This window comes from Podarcis raffonei, chromosome 11 (assembly GCF_027172205.1).
Source record: "Podarcis raffonei isolate rPodRaf1 chromosome 11, rPodRaf1.pri, whole genome shotgun sequence".
Classification (NCBI taxonomy): Eukaryota; Metazoa; Chordata; class Lepidosauria; order Squamata; family Lacertidae; genus Podarcis; species Podarcis raffonei.
In genome coordinates this window covers 11,438,782-11,461,903 of record NC_070612.1, presented here as the reverse complement: position 1 = coordinate 11,461,903, position 23,122 = coordinate 11,438,782, and the positions used below count along the sequence as shown (strand labels likewise).

The 23,122-nt window shown below is 45.6% G+C and overlaps 1 protein-coding gene across 1 annotated transcript in view; it reads left to right on the top strand.

Annotated features, from left to right (window-relative positions):
• Window positions 1-1,773: 1,773 nt before the first annotated feature.
• MEX3C (mex-3 RNA binding family member C) overlaps window positions 1,774-23,122 on the top strand; it is a 31,272-nt gene continuing 9,923 nt past the window's right edge. The window contains exon 1 of the mRNA XM_053407910.1: window positions 1,774-3,390. Coding sequence (XP_053263885.1) covers window positions 1,965-3,390 — 1,426 coding nt within the window. The 5' untranslated portion in view covers window positions 1,774-1,964. The remainder of the gene's footprint in view (window positions 3,391-23,122) is intronic.

The following is a 23,122-nucleotide window of genomic DNA, read 5'->3' as shown; positions in this document are numbered from 1 at the left end:
TGCCACCTTTGTTCTGGCAAAATACAGGACAGGCTGGGGTGGTTGGGGATGTGATCTCCGCCCCCCCCCCCAAAAAATGTTGCGAAGTGACTTCAAAGCAACTCATTACAATCTATTTCAGCCTAACGGGATGGCCCCTCTGGAATTTGTCACATACACACGTGTGCACATGAATTTGTAAATCCTTCTGGGCTTGGCTACCCAGAGCTTAAAGACACGACATCTCACACACTCTTTCAAACACATGCATTTGGAGAGGATCCCTAACTTGGCACGCGCGCGCGCACACACACACACACACGGGGAGAGACGACCTGAAATACATGACAAAAGTGTATCAATGCAGGACATAGCATTTTCCACTGAAATACGAGACAATCCTGTATTATAAAGGACAGGTGGCAACCCTACTGGACCGTTCCCTAGATCAGCTAGATGGGATGTTGCTTGCTCTTGATGGGGTTACACTCCCTCTGAAGGTGCAGATATGTAGCGCCTATATCTGGAAAGGGATAGCCTAACTTCTGTCACCTATGCTCTGATAACCTATAGGTTAGATTACTGCAATGTGTTATACATGGGGCTGCCTCTGAAGGTGGTTTGGAAACTTCAGCTGCTGCAGAAATTGGCGGCCAGGTTGCACACCTAACACTTGTTGTGTTAGGAATCCACATCATCTGGCCTTTTAGTTTTTCCTTTTGTTTTCGCTAGTTTGAGCATATTACAACAGTCCTGGCCTGACTACACCAGGCCCAATTCCAAGTGCTGGTTTTCGTGTATAAAGCCTTAAATGGCTCAGGACTGCCTCTCCCCATATGAATGGATCCTACGATCATCCTGAGGACCTTCTTTGTGTGCCTCATTTCTGCAGTGGCCCCCACTTGTGGAATGTTCTCCCCAATGCGGCACGCCTGGCACTTTCATTATACATCATCACATCAACAGGCCTTGAACTGATTAAACATTCTATGGCCTTTTTAGATTGTGGGGGATCTTATTGGTTTGCTTCTATTATGTATTTTGTGTTCTGGTTTTTAATTTTTAAGTTGTGAACCACCCTGGGATCTTCAGATGGAGGATGGTTTACAAATTAAATAAAGACGGAAGACATTTCTCCTTTCTGCCACTTTTAAGAAACCTGATGGTGAGCAGCTGGAAACTGACAAGGGGTAACTTAGCCCCAGCCTGCAAAAGGCAACTTGGCCTGCTCACTCAAGAAACCTTTTCCAGGCAATTCTCCAGGAAGCAATGTAAACCAAAAAACCCCAGAAACCCTTTTCTTTTGGGGAAAGAAATTCACATGCGCTTTTGCAGATTTTCAGCAGAAGCTTGTTCTGGAAGGAACTGGGCAAGTTCCCCACACTCTTTCTCTTTGTCAGGGCTGGTGTCACCCTGCCATTTATTAAAAAGGAGGCTCGGGCTTTCCTGGGTGGAAGCCATGCCTTTGATCTGGGGAAGCTTCTGGGGGCGAGACTTGCAAAAAAAGTAAATAAAAAAGTTGTGTGCGCGCATTCTGTGCATGTTCAGAGGCACGCTTGCGGGTGTTTGTGTGTGAACCCGTCGAATATATTATTATTATTTAAAAAGATGGCATATAATCTCTGGATGGGCGCCCATCCTTTGTCTCCTGCTCCTCCCTCGCCTCAGCGCGGCTGGTGCCCTTCAACCTTCCCTCCCTCAGGCGCTTCTGCCTTTCTCCCTCTTCCCTCCGTTCCTCTTCCCACGCGGGATGAGGGGAGGGAAGCGGGAAGCTGACCGAAGGCCGGGGTGAGTGAGGGGTTGGGCCAGGCCAGGCCGCGGAGGGCAAGCACGGCAAGGCCTCGGCTCACCCGGCCGGCGCCGCCGCCGCCTCAGCCTCCCTCCCGCCCCCGTCACAATACCCGCCCGGCCGACCCAACAATCCTGCGGGGCCTGGCGGCGAGATTGGGCCCGAGGCGAGCGAGCGAGGGCGGGCGGGCGCGTGGATGGTGTCTGAGGAGACCAGAGGGCAGGAGGGAGAAGAGCAGCAGGAGGCGCCGCCGCCGCCCTCTCCGCAAACGCCGCCGCCGCCGCCGCTTCTTCTCGCCCCGCGCCCCTTTCCCCGTCCAGGCGCGGCCAGAGCAGCCGCTTTCCCCCCCTCCACCGCCTCCTCCTGCGGCCGCGGCAGCAGCAGCCACCGCCTTCCCGGGGCCCTGCCCAAGCGCCGGCTGCGGTTGCTGAGCCGCCGCTGCCACCACCCAATCGCCCGGCTGGGGGAGCGGCGCGGGGCGGGGCTGGAGCTGCCTGGGCCGCCGCCGCCTGCGGCCGCCGCCGCTGCTGCTGCTGGAGGAGCCGGCGGGGGGAAGCCGCCATGGAACAAAAGAAGCGCTGAGCCGAGCGGCGGCCGTGGCGGCGGCACCACCGTCGTCGCCGCCGCCGCTCCTGCTGCCAGCGCCTCGCCTCAAGCCCCGCAAGAGGCGGAGGAGGAAGAAGAAGAAGAGGAGGAGGAGGAAGAGGAGGAGGAGGAGGCCGTCGTCCTCGCCGCCGCCGCGGGAGAGCCGGCAGCAGCAGCAGCATGTCGCCCAGGAGGGCCCAGTAGCCCCAGCGCGTCGCCCCTTCCTCCTCTTCCTTCTTCTCCGCCCGCTGCTGCTGCCGGCGGCGGCCTTGCCGAGGCCATGCCGAGCGGCAGCGCCTCGCCGTCGCCTCAGGAGGAGCCGCCCGAGCTGGTGGGGCTGCTGCTGCCGCCTAGGCCACCGCCGGGCCTGCTGCTCCACTATCACCACCATCACCCGCTGCTGCTGCCGCCGCCGCCGCCTTCGCCGCCGCTGCTGAGGGAACGCCTGGCCGGCTTGGGCCTGGGCGAGGCGGCGCCCGTTCCGTCGCTGGAGCGCCCGGAGGAGGAAGAGGAGGGCGGCGGCGAGGAGGAGGAGGCGGCCCCCGAGGGCGGCGGCGGCGGCGACCTGGAGCTGGACTTGGAGGAGCCGCCTGACGAGGAGGACGACGACGACCGAGGAGGAGGCGGCGGCGGGGAGGACTTGCTGCTGGAGCCCGGCGGCGGCGGCGTCCCGGCGGCCTCCCTCCTGCTGCTGCCTCCGCCGCCGCCGCCGGCCTTGCCCCCCGGGCTGGGCTCGGTCATGCTGCCGCCGCCCCTCTCCTCCGGCTCGGCCTTCGAGGCCCAGGAGGCGGCGCTCGGCGGGGCGCTGTACGGGCCCGGCGACGATGCCCACCACGGCGGCGTGATGGCGGCGATGCTCTCGCAGGGCTACGGGCCGCCCGGAGGAGGTGTGGCGGCGGCGGCGGCGGCCGGGATCCCTCCGGTGCCGGCCTTGAGCGGCGAGCAGGCGGCGCTGCTGAGGAGGAAGAGCGTCAACACCACCGAGTGCGTGCCGGTGCCCAGCTCCGAGCATGTGGCCGAGATTGTGGGGCGGCAGGGTGAGTGCTGCGGGGGTGGGAAGGAGAGCAGGAGGAGGCCTTGGGGTTGGGGAAGGCTGAGTAGATCGGGGATCGGGGCCCCGAAATTAGGTGGGCGCTGGGGAAGGAAGAGGAGAGGCTGGTGCGTGGGGGGCGGGGATCTGGATAAACTGGGTTCGGGCGAGGCCTCCCTAATTATTATTATTGCCATTGTTGGAGGCTGCCCTGTTCTCTTGTGCATGGGAAGCACGAGGGGGGCGGGCGGGTAGCATGGCCCATTGAATGCACACACACGAAATTTGCACGAGGCCAGGGAAGCCAAGGGTAAGTGCAATGGGATACTGGGAAGGGCTGGGTCCGATGGAATGGGATGCACGCGGGGTGACTTGGAGCGAAGGCGAAGTTCCGGGGTGGGTCAGGAGACCCTCGGAGCAGGAGGAGGTCGGGTCTGAACCTTGGGATTGCCAGGATGCCAGGTGGGAGGTAATGGGGAGGAGGGGGAAATTGTCTGGGGGATAAGGGGTTTGGAGGGGGTGCCACCTCCGACGATGCAGGATCATAGCTGTCAACTTTTTTCTCGCGAGGAATCCTATTCAGAATAAGGGAATTTCCCTTTTAAAAAGGGAAAAGTTGACAGCTATGTGCAGGATTGACATGTGCTAGAAGTTGAGAAGACCTCTTGGTTTTGGAACTTGGGGGCTTGGGATTGGTAGGTGTCCTGCCCGGTTACAGGGTTGCTGAATGGGTTACCTTGGTGGTGGGGGGTGGGTTGGTAATACCAACAGGTGGGTGAGGAAGTGGCCTTCCGAAATGTGGGGTGCTTTCTGGTGTTCCTGTGACCTGTAGAGAAAGGGAAGCTGCGCAAGAGTTACGAGCTGGATTGGGAAGGAAAGGTCCAAGGTATTTTAAAACTAAATGTAGGAGGCCTTTGGGCAGGCCTGGGCATGTTCCACAGAAAGCATGAGCCGATTTTGGTGACTTAAGCTTTCACAGACAGTAACAACTTAGTTGTATGGGTGGTTGAACTGAGTAGGGCCTGTGGGGTTTGTTTTTTTATTAAGAACAGACACTTAGAAAGAATGTTTGCTTCCATTAAGTGGGGATGGGAATACTGTATATTGCTCGTAAAGAAAGGATCAGAAATCTTTCAGGAAGCGTTATTTTGGAGAAGACGAATAGAACATTTATCGCAGGGAGAACCGTGCACAAAGTCTAATTGTTGCAGAGTTTGGAATGGATGATATCGAAGCCTGATGTTAGGAAAAACTTTCTAAATAAGCATAACTTAGCAGTGGACCCGGAAGTGTCTCCAGACAGCGCTGGCTCCCGGCCTATAGAGTGAGATGAGCGCACAACCCTAGAGTCTGGCAACACTGGCCCGTACGGGCAGGGGTACCTTTACCTTTAGCAGTGGAAAAGATTGCCTGGGGTGTGGTGGAATCTCCACCCTTCAGGCCAGGGGGAGGTTAGGAAAGAATTGAGTTGGGATAGGTGATGAATTCAATGCCTGGGGCTGGCGAGAGGCATGAATATTGAGATGACTTCCTGGTAGAAAGCTGGTATGATGTTAAGAGTACTAGGGAGACCAGAGTTCAGTCCCCAACTTGGTCATGTAGCTTACTTAATGATGCACTTGTGACCTGTTCAGTCTTCATTGTGAGAATAGGTCCCATTTTCCTTGGAAAGATAGACATGTAATGTGGTGTGAGGCCATTGCTAATATACACAAGCACCTTATAGCCTGTGGTAAAGGACTCCTAACACAATAAAGGGCTACTTCAGTTGTATGATTCTGAGAGCTCTTTCAATGAAGGATTTGATATATCTTAATTGCATGCTATGTGGTGGTTTGCTATCTGCAGGGATACACTTGGGAAGATGCTGTTTTGTTGCTGTAGGTGGTCTGTAACGATGTCAGTGGTAATATAAGTGTGGGAAGGGAGAACTCTGGCGACAGATCTACTGGGATATAATAATTTATAGTTGAAGGGTTGGCATAATCCAAGCTGGTGCAGTATCAGAGGGGTGAGTTAGAAGATAACTAGCAGAGCCCCTTTGTAAAGCAATATGCAAGTAAAGATGAGACGCAGCCACTTTTTCCACGGCTTGTGCTTTCCTTGTCCCCCTCCTCTCCCATCTACAGTGTAGAGTACTGTATTCCAAGTTTCATAAAAGCACAAAACCAAACTAGTTGAATTAATGCCACTCATCCTTTCCCATTCTCTGTCAGTTAATTGTCAGTTGCTTTCCTGTCACCCCTCCTCCTCCTCAGAGTTATCCCCCATCTGTCCTTTTTTGTCTGGGAACACAATAACCTGAAGTTGGTGGGAAGGCGTATTCAAGGACACAACAAAAGCGCCAGGCTTTTGTGACCTGTGACCTGTGAAGCAATAAATAAAAAGCTGAAGCAGACATAGCGGGCTTTGCAGATACAAGGATAGACATCATTTGTTGCTGTAAATTTTAAGTGCCTATCATTTCCCCCAAAAAACTTGATTTTGTTGTTTTTTAAAAACTTTAGCTCTGATTATAACTGAATATGAAACCTATTAACCTCAGGCCAGATGCTGCCACCAGGCTTTTAACTACCTCTGTTAGCAGTCAACTGACTTGTTAGGGACTGACTCAGATCAGCAAAGTTATGCTACTGTGACTTTTACTTTGACATGCTTGCCTTTGTGCTGAATCAGGCCATAAATAAAAAGAAATGGGTTTTACAGTAAGCAGATTTAAGGAGGGAATAGATGTATTGTTTCATGTTTGCCTGGCCAATGTCTCCAATCCTCCAGCTTCTGCTTTCTGCTGTTGCTTCTACCAAGTACCCTGTTTCTCAGTTTGTGCTTTTCTGATAAGGACATGACTTGTGATGTCATAAAATCGAGTAATCACTTCCTTGTGGATGGTGTGGTCAGTGATAAAAGCATTTCCATTAAACCAAAGTACTATATACCATGTGTTTTTTTTTTGTTATTTGATAAACACTTCAAAAGTTTGGCTGTCTCTTGTGTTTTAAAAGTATTTTTAGTCAATCATTGTGCTGCTTAACTGATTAATCAGCTACTTTAAATTTGGTTAATTTGCATATTATTTATGATGCTGAAAGTCATTTATTATTTAATAAACGGTACTTATTGCTCATTATTAGAAAATAATAACAATCCTCTTTCCCTGTATTTCATTCCATGTCACAATAACATTCCAGAACCAACAGCTTTTCTGCTTCAGGCTAGATAACCTTTTAAAGATTACTCATGTGATGTACTTATTCAGTAGGGCAAATTGGACTATACTTTCCTCCTACCCGTGTCCATCATGTGGAGAGGAGACTGGCCCACTGACCTTCATCTCTAGCATCCTCAGCTGTCCATGTGGGAAAATTCAAATATATCCAGCACTCATGGTGGGGATCCTCCTGCCCACAGGCTTAATTATCCTTGCCCAAGCCATGCCCACCTGCCATACACCTAACTTCATATGTTGTCAGGTATGGGCATATAAAGGCACAGTGGGGCTGCAAGGACACCAGTCAGCTGATCAGCGGGACTTGCATAGTCCTGTGCATGAAAGCTCAATAATCAGCTGATGGTTGGAGCTTGCAGAGCACAGGGTTAAGGCTTCCATGCTCATGCTATGCAAAAACTGGTCATTGTGATGCCAGCTGATTGACAGGTGGATAGCCCTCTCCACCTGTCTAACTTAGCCCACCAGCCAGCCAAATCCTGTTCCCACTTATGTCCTAAATCAGGCACGTCCAACAGGTAGATAGTGATCTACCGGTAGATCACTGGATGTCTGTGGTAGATCACTAGACAATCACTGGCTTCCCCTAAAGAAGTTCAACATTTAAACCGCCCTGTACCCCCAAAAATGGGGCTTTCGTCCTCACTAAAAAAGCTCAACAACCTTGACCTGAACCCAAAAAAAGGGGGCAGATCACTGCCAGTCTTTAACTCTGTGAATAGATCACAGTCTCTTGGGAGTGGGCCACCCCTGTCCTAAATCATCCTTCCACAAGCTAGTGTATTTTAGACTGAAATTCCCATCATCCCCACCCAGTGGTGGGAAATAATGGTAGTTATAGTCTAAAAAGATCTGGAGGGCATCCAGAAGGGAACACTATCTTATGCGCATAAAATTCAACATGTGTAAGTTGAATCTTGTAATCAGTTTATTGACAAAATCTGCTGATGAATAATATACACTTTTAGCTTGCGCACATAAGAAATTATGCACTTAGATAGCATCTGAACATGACATCCCCATGGTTAGGGGCGTCAGAGACTAAGTGGAGAGAGCATGCATGCTTATGCTTCTCTCCACGTAATAGACTGCCTTTGGGGGCATGTAGTCCTGTGGATTTTATTACCTTGGTAACTGGCAAAGGAGAACACTATTTAGAGATTAGAGCTGCCATGGAAGTCTATTTTAAATCTCAGAGGCAGATCATAGAATTGTAGAGTTGGAAGGGATCCGAGGGGTCATCTAGTCCAGCCCTCTGCAATGCAGAAATCACAGCTAAAGAATCTTTGACAGATAGCCATCCAACCGCCGAAGGAGGAGAGTGCACCACCTTCCCATGTAGACCTCAAACAGCTCTTATTATCAGAAGGTTCTTCCTAATGTTTTGTCGGAATCTCCTTTCTTGTTATTTAAATCCATTGGTTTGGGTTCTACCCCCTGGAACAGGAGAAAACAAGCTTGCACCATCTTCCATGTGACAGCCCTTCAGATATTTGAAGATGGCGCTGTGGGTAAAAGCCTCAGCGCCTAGGGCTTGCCAACGGCGGTTCGAATCCCCGCGGCGGGGTGTGCTCCCGTTGCTCGGTCCCAGCGCCTGCCAACCTAGCAGTTCAAAAGCACCTCCGGGTGCAAGTAGATAAATAGGGACCGCTTTCTAGCGGGAAGGTAAACAGCGTTTCCATGTGCGGCTCTGGCTCGCCAGAGCAGCGATGTCACGCTGGCCACGTGACCCGGAAGTGTCTCCGGACAGCGCTGGCCCCTGGCCTCTTAAGTGAGATGGGCGCACAACCCCAGAGTCTGTCAAGACTGGCCCGTACGGGCAGGGGTACCTTTACCTTTATCCTATCCTATAACTTATTGGTATTATCTTCTCCAGGCTAATCATGCCCAACTCCCGCAACCATTCCTCATAATGCTTGGTTTGCAGGCCCTTAATTATCTTGGTTGCCCTCCCTTGCATACATTCTAGCTTGTCAATATCTTCCTTAAACTCTGATGCCCAGAATTAGGTGTAATTCCCTAAAAGGCTTTATTGAATTAATAATATTTTTTTAAAACCCGTTACAAACTATATGTTAAATAAATAGCTGTCCCATCGTTTCTTATGTGACTTAGGTTGAAGTTTCTTGGGTGCCTGCTTATTATTTTCATGTTTATGACAAACAGGCTCTTCTCTCAAATTTATGCCCTGTTTACTCTAGATTCTTTATTTATAGCTGTCCTGAGGATCTTACTACATTGCACAAAAGCAGGAAATCATACTTTCAAAGAAGAAAAATGCATTTTTAAATGTGGACCTTTTATACAAACAAAAGCAGAAGAAATGTGTTGGAGTGTTCACAGTTATTCCTTTTAAGAGAATTGCAGGCATTAGGGAATTTAATAAATTGTGTGACCATTTACAGTGCAATCATGACTCCTACATACAGCACATCCCCACTATTCCAGCTGGTATATTTACACCCCGACTGAGCTCTTCTTAAGCTGGCGACATAACTTGGCACATTTGCTTAGACTGTCTGTGTTCAAGCCATACTGGCACAAATCAAAGTGGTGAAGAGAGAGAGAGAGATTAGGGCAAAAAGGGTTGTGTCAAGTGTGGGAAATGAGTGTGCTGGGGTGGGGAGAGGAATAAAATGACACTGCATCCTGACTCCATTCACTGATCCTGCCCACCTGTTTGGTGAATATACACCACCAAAATACAAGTGTAACTAAAATTCATCCCATAGGCATCAATGGAAGAGCAGAAAATGAAGGTTTACAGTTCCACCTATATACACCATACACACAAGAGAAGCTTGGATGTAGTTAAATTTGCACAGAAGATAGGTTGGATTATCTGCCTCATTAGTATTTCCCTGGAGGCTAGAATCCTATGCACAATTTACTTTGGGTATAAGTCCCATTGAACTTAAGAGTTGTCTACCTTGAAATAAACTCTTGCATAGGATTGCTTTGCTAGTCCAGTAGCTGTCAAGTAATATATTCTTCAGCCTGGATTGTAAACTACTAGTTTGTTGATTCTACCAAGAAGTAAGGAAAGAAGTAGCAGCCAATCTAAATACATTGTTTCCCCAATCTCCGTTCCCAGTTCATAACAAGTGGTTGAACCACCTTTTCACAGTGAGGTGTAAGCTACTGCAAAACAAGCACACTATAGGATCTGTTGCTTGGCATCTGTCATAAAGGTTGGTATGCAAGTTATGTTAACTACCTGCAATTAAATGTTGCAAGATACAATCCTCAAGTGTGATATATGCTTCTGATATGCTCCTCAATGTTGAACAAGTAGCTCTTCCCCAGAAGTACTTTTATCAGGGATTCAGTTCCTTCAAACCAGATTCAGAAAATGTTATTTGCGTAAGAATTAAGTCCTGTTCTGTTTCCCCACCACCACCACCAGCAAAGGCTATTGTTGTTTATTGCAGTTACTTTTCGTACTACATGTTCCTGCTATTTAGTTTCTGATGCCACTACAGAGTCAGCATAGCAAAGAACATGTCATAAATAGATTTGTGGCTCCGCAAAGAAATTCCTGTTGAAAAAAATGTTTTCTGTAAGAGGCATGAGTGAGGAGAGGAATAAACAAACATTAGTGCATCTGTACATTTTAAACAGTTCTCAAAAGTATATTGTGCTATTTGCTCCTAGAAAACAAAAGTTGGCCAGTTGAGATGTCTGCATTCAAGACTACACCCGGCCAGCTCAGCATTCTATGCCCCCATGGTAGAATTTAACATTTCTGAAAGTACCTAAAACAGTTGCCCAGGTTATTTCTCCAGCCTTCCAAAAGCCAAGTGGGTGGGACAAAGGAACTATGTTTCATCCAGAGGCAAAAAACCCCACTAACGAAGGAATCTGAGTAGAATTTGCCTTTAAAAGTGGATGAGGCTAAATGGATTTTCCTTACTCACATGATACCTGCTTTGCCAGGCATGCTCAGTGACAAAGTTGCCATAAGAGGCATAGTTAATCCAGGCTAATATAACCTCAGGTAACAACCCCCCCCCCAGTAGTTTTTTTGTGGGGGGGAGAGTTGTCACCATTTTATAGTGAATGGCTTGTTCCACTTAAAGATGTGGTTGTCATAAAACATTTTGAGGAATGTTGAAAAATAAATACCTGTTCAGAAGGACATATTGTTAGAATCCTTGCTTACATTCTACAGTACAATTGTACATACCATGTATAGTCAGAGCTTGTATTACCATAGCAGCTAGAGCTCCATCCCCTTTGATATGGATGGGCAAAGGGCTATTGGTCCCATTTTGTACGATCAGCTCCATAATATTCTTGCAGTGAAGCTGGTAAACTGTGGGTTGGGTGATGTAAGTCTTAGGTAGATTTGTAGCTGCCTGTCTGACCATACATAAAGAGTACTCACTAACGGTTCCTCATCATCCTGAAAAAAGTGGCAAGTGCAGTGCTGTAGAGTTCTGTCCTAGGCGCATCTTTATTAACTACTTGGATGAAGAAATTGAGGTGATGGTCACCAAATTTGCAGATGGGAGGGATAGTTAATGCCATGGAAGACAGGATTCATTCTGTCCTTAACGGATTGGCGAACAGGACCCACACTAATAATACGAATTTCAATAGGGACAAATGTAAGGTTCTGCACTTAGGCAGGAAAAAACAGCTGCACACATATAAGATGGGGGACACTTAGCTTGGCAGTGTGATGCAGCAGCAAAAAAGAAAAAAGCTAATGCTATTTTAGGATGCATCAACAGATGTACAGTGTCCCATTCAAGGGAACTCAGTAGTACCAGTCTGTTCTGCCTTGATCAGACCACACCTGGAGTACTGTGTCCAGTTCTGGGCACTGCAGTTTAAGAAGAAGAATGACAAGCTGGAATGTGCAGAAGAGGGCAACCAAGATGATCAAGGGTCTGGAATCCAAGCATTGGAAGGAATGGTTGAGGAAGTAGGGTAGCCTTGATGAGAGGAGACTGAGAGGAGATATGATAGTCATCTAAAAATCAGACTCGTTTCCTCTCCAGTGTGGCAAAGTCACAAGCAGGGGAGGAGCAAAAGCTCTTTTGTGCTTTATTTACATTACAGTGAACGCTCTGGTTGCGAATATGATCCGTGCGGGAAGCACATTCGCAACCCGCAGCGCCGCATCTGCGCATGCACGGGTCGCGATTTGGCACTTATGCGCAAAGCGCCCTTTAGCGCTTCTGTGCATGCGCAAGTGCCGAAACCCGGAAGTAACCCATTCCAGTACTTCTGGGTTTGGCACGGTGCGCAACCCGAAATCGCACAACCTGAAGTGTCTGTAACCTGAGGTATGACTGTACTGTACATAGTTTATGTTGTGTGCAAACTAGGCCAATGTAAGTTGTTTCTCCCAACCCAATTTGACACTTCTTTGAGGACAAGTATAGCTTATACAATGCTATAGAAAGGTAATAAATTGAAGGTACATTACATGTTATTAAAGTTCTCATTTGACATAAATAGTAATTTTATGAAAAATGGATTTAGTTAAATGATGGTTTAACAAGGGGGGAAAAGCTCCAAAGGTTTTAAGAATAGTAAATGGCTCCCCTGCTAACTAGGCTGCTCATTTTTACCCATTGTTACCTTGTTTGTTCTTTGCTGACTGAAAAGTCTTAGGTTTAAAAAGTACTTGAAATTTCAATAGAGGTAATATGGGAGGACCTCTGTGCTTTATAAAGGCAAAACAAAAAATACAATATAGCTGATTTATTTAGCTGGAAATTGCCATTTAAGTTTGCAATTTCTTCAGGCAGTCTTTTGTACACTCCACATTTGGGATGGAGGATAAATCAAATCAAGTTAATAGAGGTTAGGTCTCTATCAACAGGTATTAGCCATTAGAGTTATATGGAACCTCTGGATTCAGAGGCAGCCTACCAGATGCTGAGAAGGGCTGCTATCATCCTCTTCAGCTGGTGAGCTTCCGGAGGCATCTGGTTGGCCATTGTTGGAAACAAGTTTCTGGGTCTTAATATGATACAGTAGGGTAGCTCTTAAATTCTTATGATGACTCCTGTGAAATTTGCACTGCAAGAAACTGAATTCCAGAGCATTAATAATTGGGGTAGAGTAGTTGCAGATGGAGTGATTTATTTTGTAAAGGAAACTTTACAATGGTGAAAGATTTGTGAGCTTTCTGAAAACAGGGCCAGATGGACATTAAGATTACAGTTCTTGAGAGAGTTACTGAAGAGTGTTAACTTAACAGAAATGTGGTAACCTAACCAAGCAAGGTAATTATGCATCTTGATGACAGATGTTTTCCATCCAGAATTAGTATATATTAAAATATGCTACTGGCATATCCTTGTAACTTCCACTGTGGAATATTAATACATCAGAGTTCCCAGAGTCCGAAACTGGAATGTGTTAGGTATTTTAGGTATTTTCTTTCTTTCTTTTTTGACCTTCGTGTGATTTCAGTGGGTGGGCATTATGTGTGCACATTCCATTTCTTCAGCTGCTTGCGAATTTATAGCCTTACATTCAGCACCGTCAGTACTGAAGCGATTGCTGGCAGGGCTGCAGTAAGTATCTCACAGCTCCATTCACTACAAGCTTTGCTCTGTGTTATGAGGCACAGAGTCATCCAGAATGATTTGCTGCCAAAAATGGACAGTGTTAGGCACACTGCACAGCCAGCAGAGAATTCAGGCCAGGAACAAGTTTCAATGACCACCTTGAGAATAGGTTGGTGACCGCTGCTGGTTGGCTTGCTTTGTCTCCAGCCCAAATTTGGTGGCTGGTCTCACCTGCTGCGTGTGATGACATCACAGAAACTTGTAGTACCATTTCCAAAGAGGAGAACCAGGCAGCCCCCAAACGAAGCTTTCTTGGAGTCTGTACAACTCCAAACTTCCTTGCAATAAGAATAGGAAGGTCAGAAGGGGGGGAAAGAAACAGAGCCCCCAACCTGGCCTTTGGTTTCTTGAATCTCCAGAACAGAGGTCAAAAATTAAAAAGGAGGCAAACTTCTAAACCTGCTAAAGAAAATATTGTCATGCCTGCCTGTCTGTTTGTATTTTATATAAATTATGCCTTTTGAGTGCCAACATCAAGAGGCAGCTGTCAGTATTTGACTCCTGAATGAGTAGGAACATAGGAAGTTGTCTTGTATTGAGTTTATCTAGCTCAGTAGTTTATCTAGCTCAGTATTGTCTACACTGGAAGGCAGCAGCTTTCCAGGATTTCAGCTGGGGTCTCTGCCAGCCCTTCTAGCCGGAGATTGAACCAGGGACTTTCAACATGCAAAGCAATTAATCTCTGACCCTGCCACAAATAAAAATGAATTTATCTTTGTGGACATGGGGAGCTCCTCATTCAGAGGATAAGAAATCACTTCAGCTTGTGACACAGTCGTTAGAATGTGTTAGGAGTAATAATAAAATATTGGAGTGCATTTCCAAACATGAACTCCAAAGTCAGAGAAGTCAGGGGGAGAGTCCCATATTGCATGCTTAAATCTCTTCATGCATTTCCCTAGATGAGAGTCAACCTGAATATACTTGATATGCTAATCGGGTTACGAAAAGGTATGTAGTGTAAAACATTTCCGATCTTTTCACACCCAGCACCCACATTTAACTCAAACATGCATTTGGGGGACCCATTTCTTAATCCTTTACCATATATGTGCATGGTGTTAAAACATTTGAGAAGCAGTGATACAATGGACCATGTCCTTTTCATGGTGCTTTATTTTATTTGCTAAAATAAACAAACAAGCATTGAAATGCAGACATACAAGACTCCAGGAGTGTGAGGCTGTAGAGCCCTTGAAACTTTCTGTGTATTTGTCCAATCTGGCGCTTTTGAAGGGGTATGGGACTTAGGTGCTTTGTTTGGTGTAATAGAACATGTAAACCTGACTCATGGAGGTGGGTGTTCAAATCACCATCCAGCTGTGACTCTCACAAGGTAACCCTGGGCATAACCTACTCTACAGGTAATCTGAGCTCTCTGGGAGAAAGGGGTATGCAGATTTGTCAAAATTAAAACGTATTTTTCCAACAATGATCATAAAGACGCATAATAGTCACCTTAATAGTGATGGGGTTTGAGAGCTATTGCAAAACGCTGTTAGTCCTGCAAACATAGAGGAAGGATTGCTCAAGGCTGTAGATTCTGGGACAAGAAGCCAGGCTAGAGGCTGTGTTGTGAGTTAGGGAATTCTGATGATTAAGGAAGTTCTGCCCATGCTTCCTGCTCACATCCTCTCTGGTTTCAGTCTTTTGGCAGGCACTGTCTGCACGTGATTTTAGTTTTGCTTGACAGCTGTGAGGGCTCGAAGCACTTCTCTGTGTATGTTTTTGTTAGGCTTATTTTAATGAAAGCTGAGTTCCCAGAGTCCTCCTAAGAGGCCAAGGCCAAGTGATCTGATCACAGCCATGGAGGTTTTGTTTATAACTCTTCTCTCTGTTCCATAACCTTTGTGACTAATGGCAGTCACTGCCCTTTCCATGCAGAATGATTGTGACTATTATCTGAGGGCAAGTTATGAAGCTCATTTGGGCTCAAAAAAAGAAAAAAAATGCTGAGACACTTCCTCCAGTGCAGTTGTGAACTCCAAATGTAATTCAGCATGTTATATATTGATATTGCATGTTATTTTTTTCCCCATTATCATTCTTACTGGGGGATTCTAAATCAAATTTCAGTAACTTTCAGTTCCCTTTCAGTTCTTAGGAAGTTCTGCAACATTTCCTCCGGGACCCCCTGCAACTGTCTTATTTCAATGTTATAGTTACCTTTTGAAGGTGAACAGATTTGTGTCAGCCACTGAAAAGGCTTGGTAATGGAAATCTAGAGGCTTGGTGAATTCTGGCTTTGAGAACAGTTTTTTCCCATTTGTGATACATTAGTATTTCAGGCTTATTTCTGCATCTCTTTAAATAAATTTGTTTAAAATCAGTGCTAAGGTAGTGCTTCAAAAACGCACCAGTACTCACAAATAATGTGTTACTGAGGACTCAGCTATACAGCTGCAAATAAAACGTTTTAAATGTGTTGTAAAATACAACATACAAATGTGACACTAGATGGTGATGGCGAGCTATGGCAAATTCAATATATTTTTCAAAACATTTTTTTAAAAAGCATTTTCACAGTGTTTTTCATGTGTGTGTAGTTTCCACCTGAGGAGGGATTTCAGTGCTCCTCTGGGCTCCTCCTGCTTGCAGCTGTAACAAGCAAGATAGCACTGTGTTTTTTATACTGTGAAATAATATCTACTTATAGGCAAGTGCAAATGGGTGAGTTACCCTTGGACTGGCTCAGAACCAGTTTGATTCGAATCTCCTACCCATACACAAATGACAACGCAGCCGATAGAGAGAAAGAACTGCTGGCTGTATGAAACAGTTCCATGCATCTGGTGATCACACGAGACATCAAAGTTAGTCCACATAGTGGGAAACAGGCAGGTCTGCCCAAAGTACCTGCTTGGGGCCACCCCCACTAGGGACCCTCTTTCCCAGTGACACTTGGTAAGTATTTGCATCCCACCAGTATAGTGTTCATACGACTGGACTGTAACAATCACCAATATCTTTTCAGAAGCAATGAATTATAGTTAAAACAGAACAAAGCAGTGTTTTCTGTGTAGTGGAAATAGACTATTCATTTTGTTTATAGAAATTATTTCAGAACTTTAATACATTGCAGTTCCTGGGTAGTTCAGTATAAAAAGGGAGCATAATCATAAGTACTCGGTGTATGATCCTAGTGAGATACAGAGATCAACTAGATTCTGCTGCCAGGGATCAAACCATAATATGACCACATGGACTGTTGTGCTGCAGTGATAATTACTGAATATGTTTTCCCCACAGTGATTGCTTTTCAAACAGTAGCCTTTCATCAAAAGCTCACAAGAGTGACATAAATACAGTTTTTAAGAGATACAGTGGTACTTTGGAAGTCGAATGGAATCTGTTCCAGAAGTCTGTTCGACTTCCAAAATGTTTGGAAACCAAGGCGCAGCTTCCGATTGGCTTCCAATTGGAAGCTGTGGAAGCAGCGCCAGACGTTCGGATTCCACAAAACGTTCGCAAACTGGAACACTCACTTCCGGGTTTGCGGTGTTCGGGACCCAAAACGTTTGACTCGCAAGGCGTTCGTCAACCAAGATATGATTGTAACCCCCTCAACAGAAACCCTGTGCAACTGGGCTCCCTCCCTTTTACTCCCTGTTCACCCTGAAATTGGCTCGGTGTGTGTGTGTAGGAGAATCCCTAGCATAGTGGGGGGGGGGATACTATCTGGCAAGGCTGATAAGCTTATGTAAATGAAAACACTTGTAGTATCACATTAAATTCCACCGTAAATGTTTGCATTACGTTCAGATTTCATTTTTACCAGTTTTTTAAAAATAGAAACTTGTTATACTTGAAGCTTTTACAATCTGGCAATTTTCATTAAAATAAAACTTTAAAAGTAATCAGTTTTTATCTCTCCTGGCAGTGGGTGGATGAGCTAAGGAGGATATGATAATGTGTCCCACATACTAGTTAACTATGTTTAAGGTTGAGGTTTTTTACAATCAGGCGGTTGTGCCCATTTTCTTAAATAAATGAATTCACCCGTACCATTTCTGTAGCTGTGACTTTTAAGCTGCTAAACATGAATAAACCATAATGCCCAGATCAGTCTTTGTATATAAGCTACATTATATAATTGCATGGTTCTTTCTCCCCATCCCCACCAGTTTAAGTTGAAGTTTTGGAGGCTAGTTAACAGGTGTCATTGAACAAGTGCTCCACCTTGTTTTGTGTAATTAAAGTTGATGAATTAATTGCTCCTTTGATTAAAATATACTCACTGTAAGACTAGTTGAGCTAGTATAACCTGGCTTCTGGCCTTTGAATCAGTACAAAATAGTGAAAGTTCCCTTTTGGGCGTAGGGTTATTATTTAATGAATTTATTATCCCGCCCTTCCTCCCAAAGGTGCCTAGGGTGGCAAGCAAATTCACAGTTGTTGTTTTTGTAAAATCAACCTTCTAAAACAAGATAGAAGGAACTGGTCCACCTAGCTTAGTATCATCTCTTGAAATGGACTTAGTTCTCCAGCCCTTAGGCAACAGGCTTCTCAACACTATGCTACCTAGCTTCCTTTAGCTGAAGGTGCTGTGGACCGAACCTGGGCCCTTGTGCTTACAGGTATATGTTCCACCTGCCAACTTAGATGGCAATCACATTTTATTTACAAGAGCTTGGAACCAGAGACGTCTTGCACAAGCAGAAAAGCACTTACGCAAGGCAGTCGTCTGCCAATTTATCTCTTGTTACCCTACCCTGCTATAGCCCCCCCATACCCAGTCACATGCCATTCCAGAGACTCCCTCACCCTTCAGAAGTGGCTTTCCAGGGATCCTTGGAATTGCAGTGCAGATAGGTGCCTGGAAATCCCTGCCACATGAGTGGAATTTTGCTAATATATCTCAAGATCCAGTGTTTTAATTGCTATGCGTTTCCCCCACAAGGTGTATCTTTCGGTGTTCTTTATTGTAGTGTTTCTTCCAAACTGACCTGATTTGGAGCCAAGTACTTTGTCTTCAGCAGCCTACCTTGAGTGAGAGTGAGAGGGAGCTATCAGGGATTGTTAGTTACTTAAGAAATGTGCATATATTCTTCTAGTTTACCTCGGCAGTATTTCCATATGTGCTGTTTCCCTCTATAAAGTTATGCATTTCAACATGGAAATGCTAATAGTAATTACTTAACAGACATGCCTTGCAGAGACTAGCGCAGGCTTGTTATGTGCATCAGTATTTGGGGGTAACTGCCAGAGTTCCCTTGGGTATTGTTTTTCTCTCTCCTTAGGCTACTCAAAGTTACCAGTGAACAGACAGTTTTGTCGTCATATAACATAACTTGCACTGTAAAACTAGCAGAGCCAAGCAACTAACTTTGTTTGGTTGGTGTTGCTTTTCTCATCACAGGAAAGGGTCCAGACTCCACTCTTAGAGCAGGATTGGAATATCTGTGGCATTTGCCGTGTGCTGACTGCCTGCAAACTTTAATTTTGTGGGGAGTCTTTTGCACCCTGATACCTGTTACCAATCATAAATGTGGAGGAATATGGGGTGCCTTTGCATGTGGCTATGTGGTGCAGACAACCGGCTCCCCATGTGGTTGTGTGCATCTTGCAATCCATTTTATAGGTGGCCATCAAATAATTGTCACTTTTGTTCACGCTTTGCTGTTGGAAAGAGAGAATGGTAAAAACAAATGCAAAACAGGAAAGGAGAGAAGGCTACAATGATACAACAGACTGGTGGGTGGGGGGTGTATGTACAATGGTACCTCGGGTTTAGTACTTAATTCGTTCCGGAGGTCCGTACTTAACCTGAAACTGTTCTTAACCTGAAGCACCACTTTAGCTAATGGGGCCTCCTGCAGCTGCGCCGCCAGAGCATGATTTCTGTTCTCAACCTGAAGCAAAGTTCTTAACCTGAAGCACTATTTCTGGGTTAGCGGCGTATGTAACCTGAAGCGTATGTAACCTGAAGCGTATATAACCTGAGGTACCACTGTATACAGAGAGAGAGAGAGAGCCCTGCTTTTCCTCTTTGAGACTGTTGTCTGTCAGTTTATTGGCATACAATAAGCCTGATAGCGCATCACATTTTGCTGAAGTGCAGAAAGGCAAGAAGACAGGTTTTTTGGATCTGTATTCCAAAATGTGGGAGCTTCCTATCATTCACACTTTTTTGTTCAACTAGGAAAATGCCTGCCCTAATTAGAGTTAAAAGAGGTCCAGAGACTTCAGCGGTTGCCTTGACTGTAGCTGGAGACCCAGTGAATTCAGGCACTTCTTAACCTCTATACAAGTTATATTATATATTAAGCCAGCTTTTGCCAACCTGGTGGCCTTGAACTAATGTTTTGAACTAAAACCCCACCAACCCCCAGCCATCTCTGCCATATTGATGCTGGTGCTGATGGAAATTGCTGCCAGAAAGATAGGGAGGACACTAGATTGGTGAATACTGTATTAAGCTATATACAGAAGTCACATGTTTAGCCTGCATATCCCAAGGGAAGCTAGCATATTTTAAGGTGTGCCAAGTCTAAACAGATGTCAGCAAGAGAGGTGAGAGGGCAAGTGGAACAGCCGACTTCTGAACTGCCACTGTTCCAGACCAGAGGCTGACGGGTAAGCACGAGTTTTCTTGTTTCAGTTCCTTATTCTTCAAAGACCAGCACTTGCAGTGACGTAGGCAGCACTTCCTTAATTTGGTGCCTCTCTTCCATGTAAAGAGGAATAACCAAGTAGAAGGAAACAGGTGGGCTTGACTGCTAAGAAGAGCTGTACATTTCAGCAGGCAGCGTGACGTTGCTACACATGTGCAAGCAGGGATAGACTCCTGGAGATTAAAGCAATGACTGAGATATGCTCAGCTGGGCTGTTTGGAGAGGCTGCCATGTCTTTGCTGTGCCTGAGGACATCACCTGTTGATGCTGAGATTCCCTTTCTTTGAATAGGAAATAATTTCTTGGTTGTTTAGCAGCAAGCTTATTTCCACACTCAGCTGCCTTGCAAATATCCTGAACGGTAGTTAATTAATCCATTATACTTCTGGTAAGCGTTGCTCCAAAATTGCTCATCTTTGTGCATTATTATTTTATTTTATTTTAAGTAAATTCTGATTATGGTTTAGAAAGATTTTGGTTGTTCAATTGCTGCTTAGCTTTTGGGTTTGAAGGGTTGTTTTCAAAAGATCTTGGGATATATAGTGGTACCTCAGGTTAAGTACCTGAAGCATATGTAACCTGAAGCGTGTGTAACCCGAGGTACCACTGTACTCTTCAGAAGGAAGCAGTGGGTTAGATCAGGGCGGTCCACTTTTCATACCTGCAGGCCATGCACTACCTTGTTGCACAAAGTGGGGAGCCAGGCCAAAAGGGGAGGACCCCACCCTTGTGCTGCCTTCTCAAAGCCAGCTAAGCGAGGTGTCGGGCTTTAGGAAGGAGGCACAAGGCTCTGGCAGGGTTCTGAAGTCTTCCCGCCTCCTTTGGCACCTTACCCAGCTGTGGGAAGGTAGCACAAGGGCCACATGTTGGACCACACTGAGTTAGATAATACGAAAAGCGTTTTTGTGTTCTCAGCCACTTTTAAAATGTGGTCATTTGTAAGGGAAATAAGTAAGCTATAATGGAAGGAGTGTGCAGTGGTACCTTGGGTTACATACGCTTCAGGTTACATACGCTTCAGGTTACATACTCCACTAACCCAGAAATAGTGCTTCAGGTTAAGAACTTTGCTTCAGGATGAGAACAGAAATCGTGCTCCGGCGGCAGCAGGAGGCCCCACTAGCTAAAGTGGTGCTTCAGGTTAAGAACAGTTTCAGGTTAAGTACAGACCTCCGGAATGAATTAAGTACTTAACCCGAGGTACCACTGTAATAACTTAGGCACCTGCAACGAGTCTGTAGAGAAACATTTCTGAAAATCAGTGAAGATTCAGTAACATTTCATTCTGTGGTGGAGGAGAGACAAACAGGTGGAAGAAACATCAACTTTGTTCTCGTCTGACCCCAAACCTGCCATGTTTGATTTTGAGTAGATCTTTTCTTGGCTACATAGTATTCAAAAATATTTATTTTTGGTGTATTATAATTTGTTTCTCTGATGTGATGTCTAAATAGAAGGTGTCATTTCTAGAGATCTTCTAGGTGCATAGCAGCCAGTTATTTGCTTTCTACATTTCCAGGAATAATTCTTTCTATGCTTGATACAGGGGTCAGAGGTATTGGCATGCCCTGGTACCCAGCCAATGTCTTCCTGTCGTTGCCCTATCCCTTCCCTCCAGAGAGAGGGATTTCTCGCCCCCAAACATGCAAATAATATGGAATTATAACAAGAATAGGTTTTAGATAACATGGCGGTCAAGCTTAGAGTAGGGAATTTCAGCACCCCACTCCATGATAGATGGCTATTGCCAGTTATCCAAGCTAACTTGAGTCCCATCAGGGGGAAAAGCAGAGTATAAAAAGATTTATCATCATCTTCATCATCTACTATGCCCCATCTCCTTGTATTTTCTTTTTCGAGCATCCTCTGCTTCCATTGACAGCCCCATTAAATGTCAAAATCTTTTGAAAGCATCTATGTTGAAAGCTGAGTTGATGTAAAACAAATGCATGCAAATCTGCTTAGCTAAAATAATGTATTCTAACACGGAGTTTGCATTTTCCTGGCAAATAACATTTGTGCGCTGCATGCATCCTACCCACAATACCAGAGAGAGAGAGAGAGAGAGAGAGAGAGAGAGAAAGAGCGTGCACAGGATCAGCCCAACAGATGCAGAAAGTATCAACTAGCTGACTTGAAGGATAAATCTATTATTATGGAAATATAACCCAGGATACATGTAGAAAAGTTTAAAACTACAAATACTGCACAGATGTGGGGGCAGTGAGGGGAGAGGAGTGGTGAACCTACTCAGAATCATGGTAGGAACAACCTCAATTATTGCAAGCAGCTTCCAGCATTAAATTTTCCTAGTGAGGTGAAGAGGAAATACTGCTCCAGCCCTAAGGAATGTATAAAAGAAACTCGGCCAGAAAGAGGAGTGGGCACATCCCATTAATATTAGCAGCAGCAAAAAGCACCTCGCTTGGCACAGTAACCTTTTGGACATGGCTTTGAGAGAGGGCAAAAAGATAAATCCATTGAGAGTGAGTACTACGTTCCATCTCAGCCACACTAGCATGTTGTCAACTTTGGCACCATCTTCCTCACTATACGATACCCACTAGGCAAGGATCATCAATGAGATTATTGCCAGGAAGAAGACTCTGTTTACTTACTCATTTTGAGGATTTATAGCCCAACTTTTAATTGAGTGGATTAAATTAAATGTTTTCTTTTTTGATGGCATTGAAGGAGACTAGTAAAAAGCAGCAGACTGAATGGCAATAAGCAGGGGATTTTTTATAAAGAATGTTCACAGCACTGTGGGGGAGAGGAAGGTGCTATTTAGCTCTGTTCCCAAAGCAACATTTTCTCCCTGAGCATGAAGCTGGCAAACAATAAGGACCGCCCTAGTATGTAATTTGGCCAAGCTTTTACCTGTTTGTACCAGTGGTGGTAGAAGAGAGCTGGAAACAGAAGGCTCACAACTATTTTAAGTCATATTAAGGGGTGCAAACAGTCTTACAAAATTTAGGAGATAGATTGAAGGAAGAGATATAGGCAGAAAGAGAACTGATTTAGGGAATAGGAGCCTGCTGTCTCTTATTCTCCTCCCCCCAAAACTCCAATTTCCCTTCAAGTATTGCTCTTGGAAATTATTATCTCCAGGTGTCTGCTGGCTAGGACTACTTAGAAGTGAAGGATAATAATAAGAAAAGCCTACTGGACCAGGCCAGTGGCCCATCTAATCCAGCACCCTGTTCTCACAGTGGCCGTACTGGTGCCTTTGTGAAGCCTGCAAGCAGGATCTTGGCACAAGAGTACTCTTACCTGTGGTTTCCATCAACTGGTACTTCTGTATGGCTT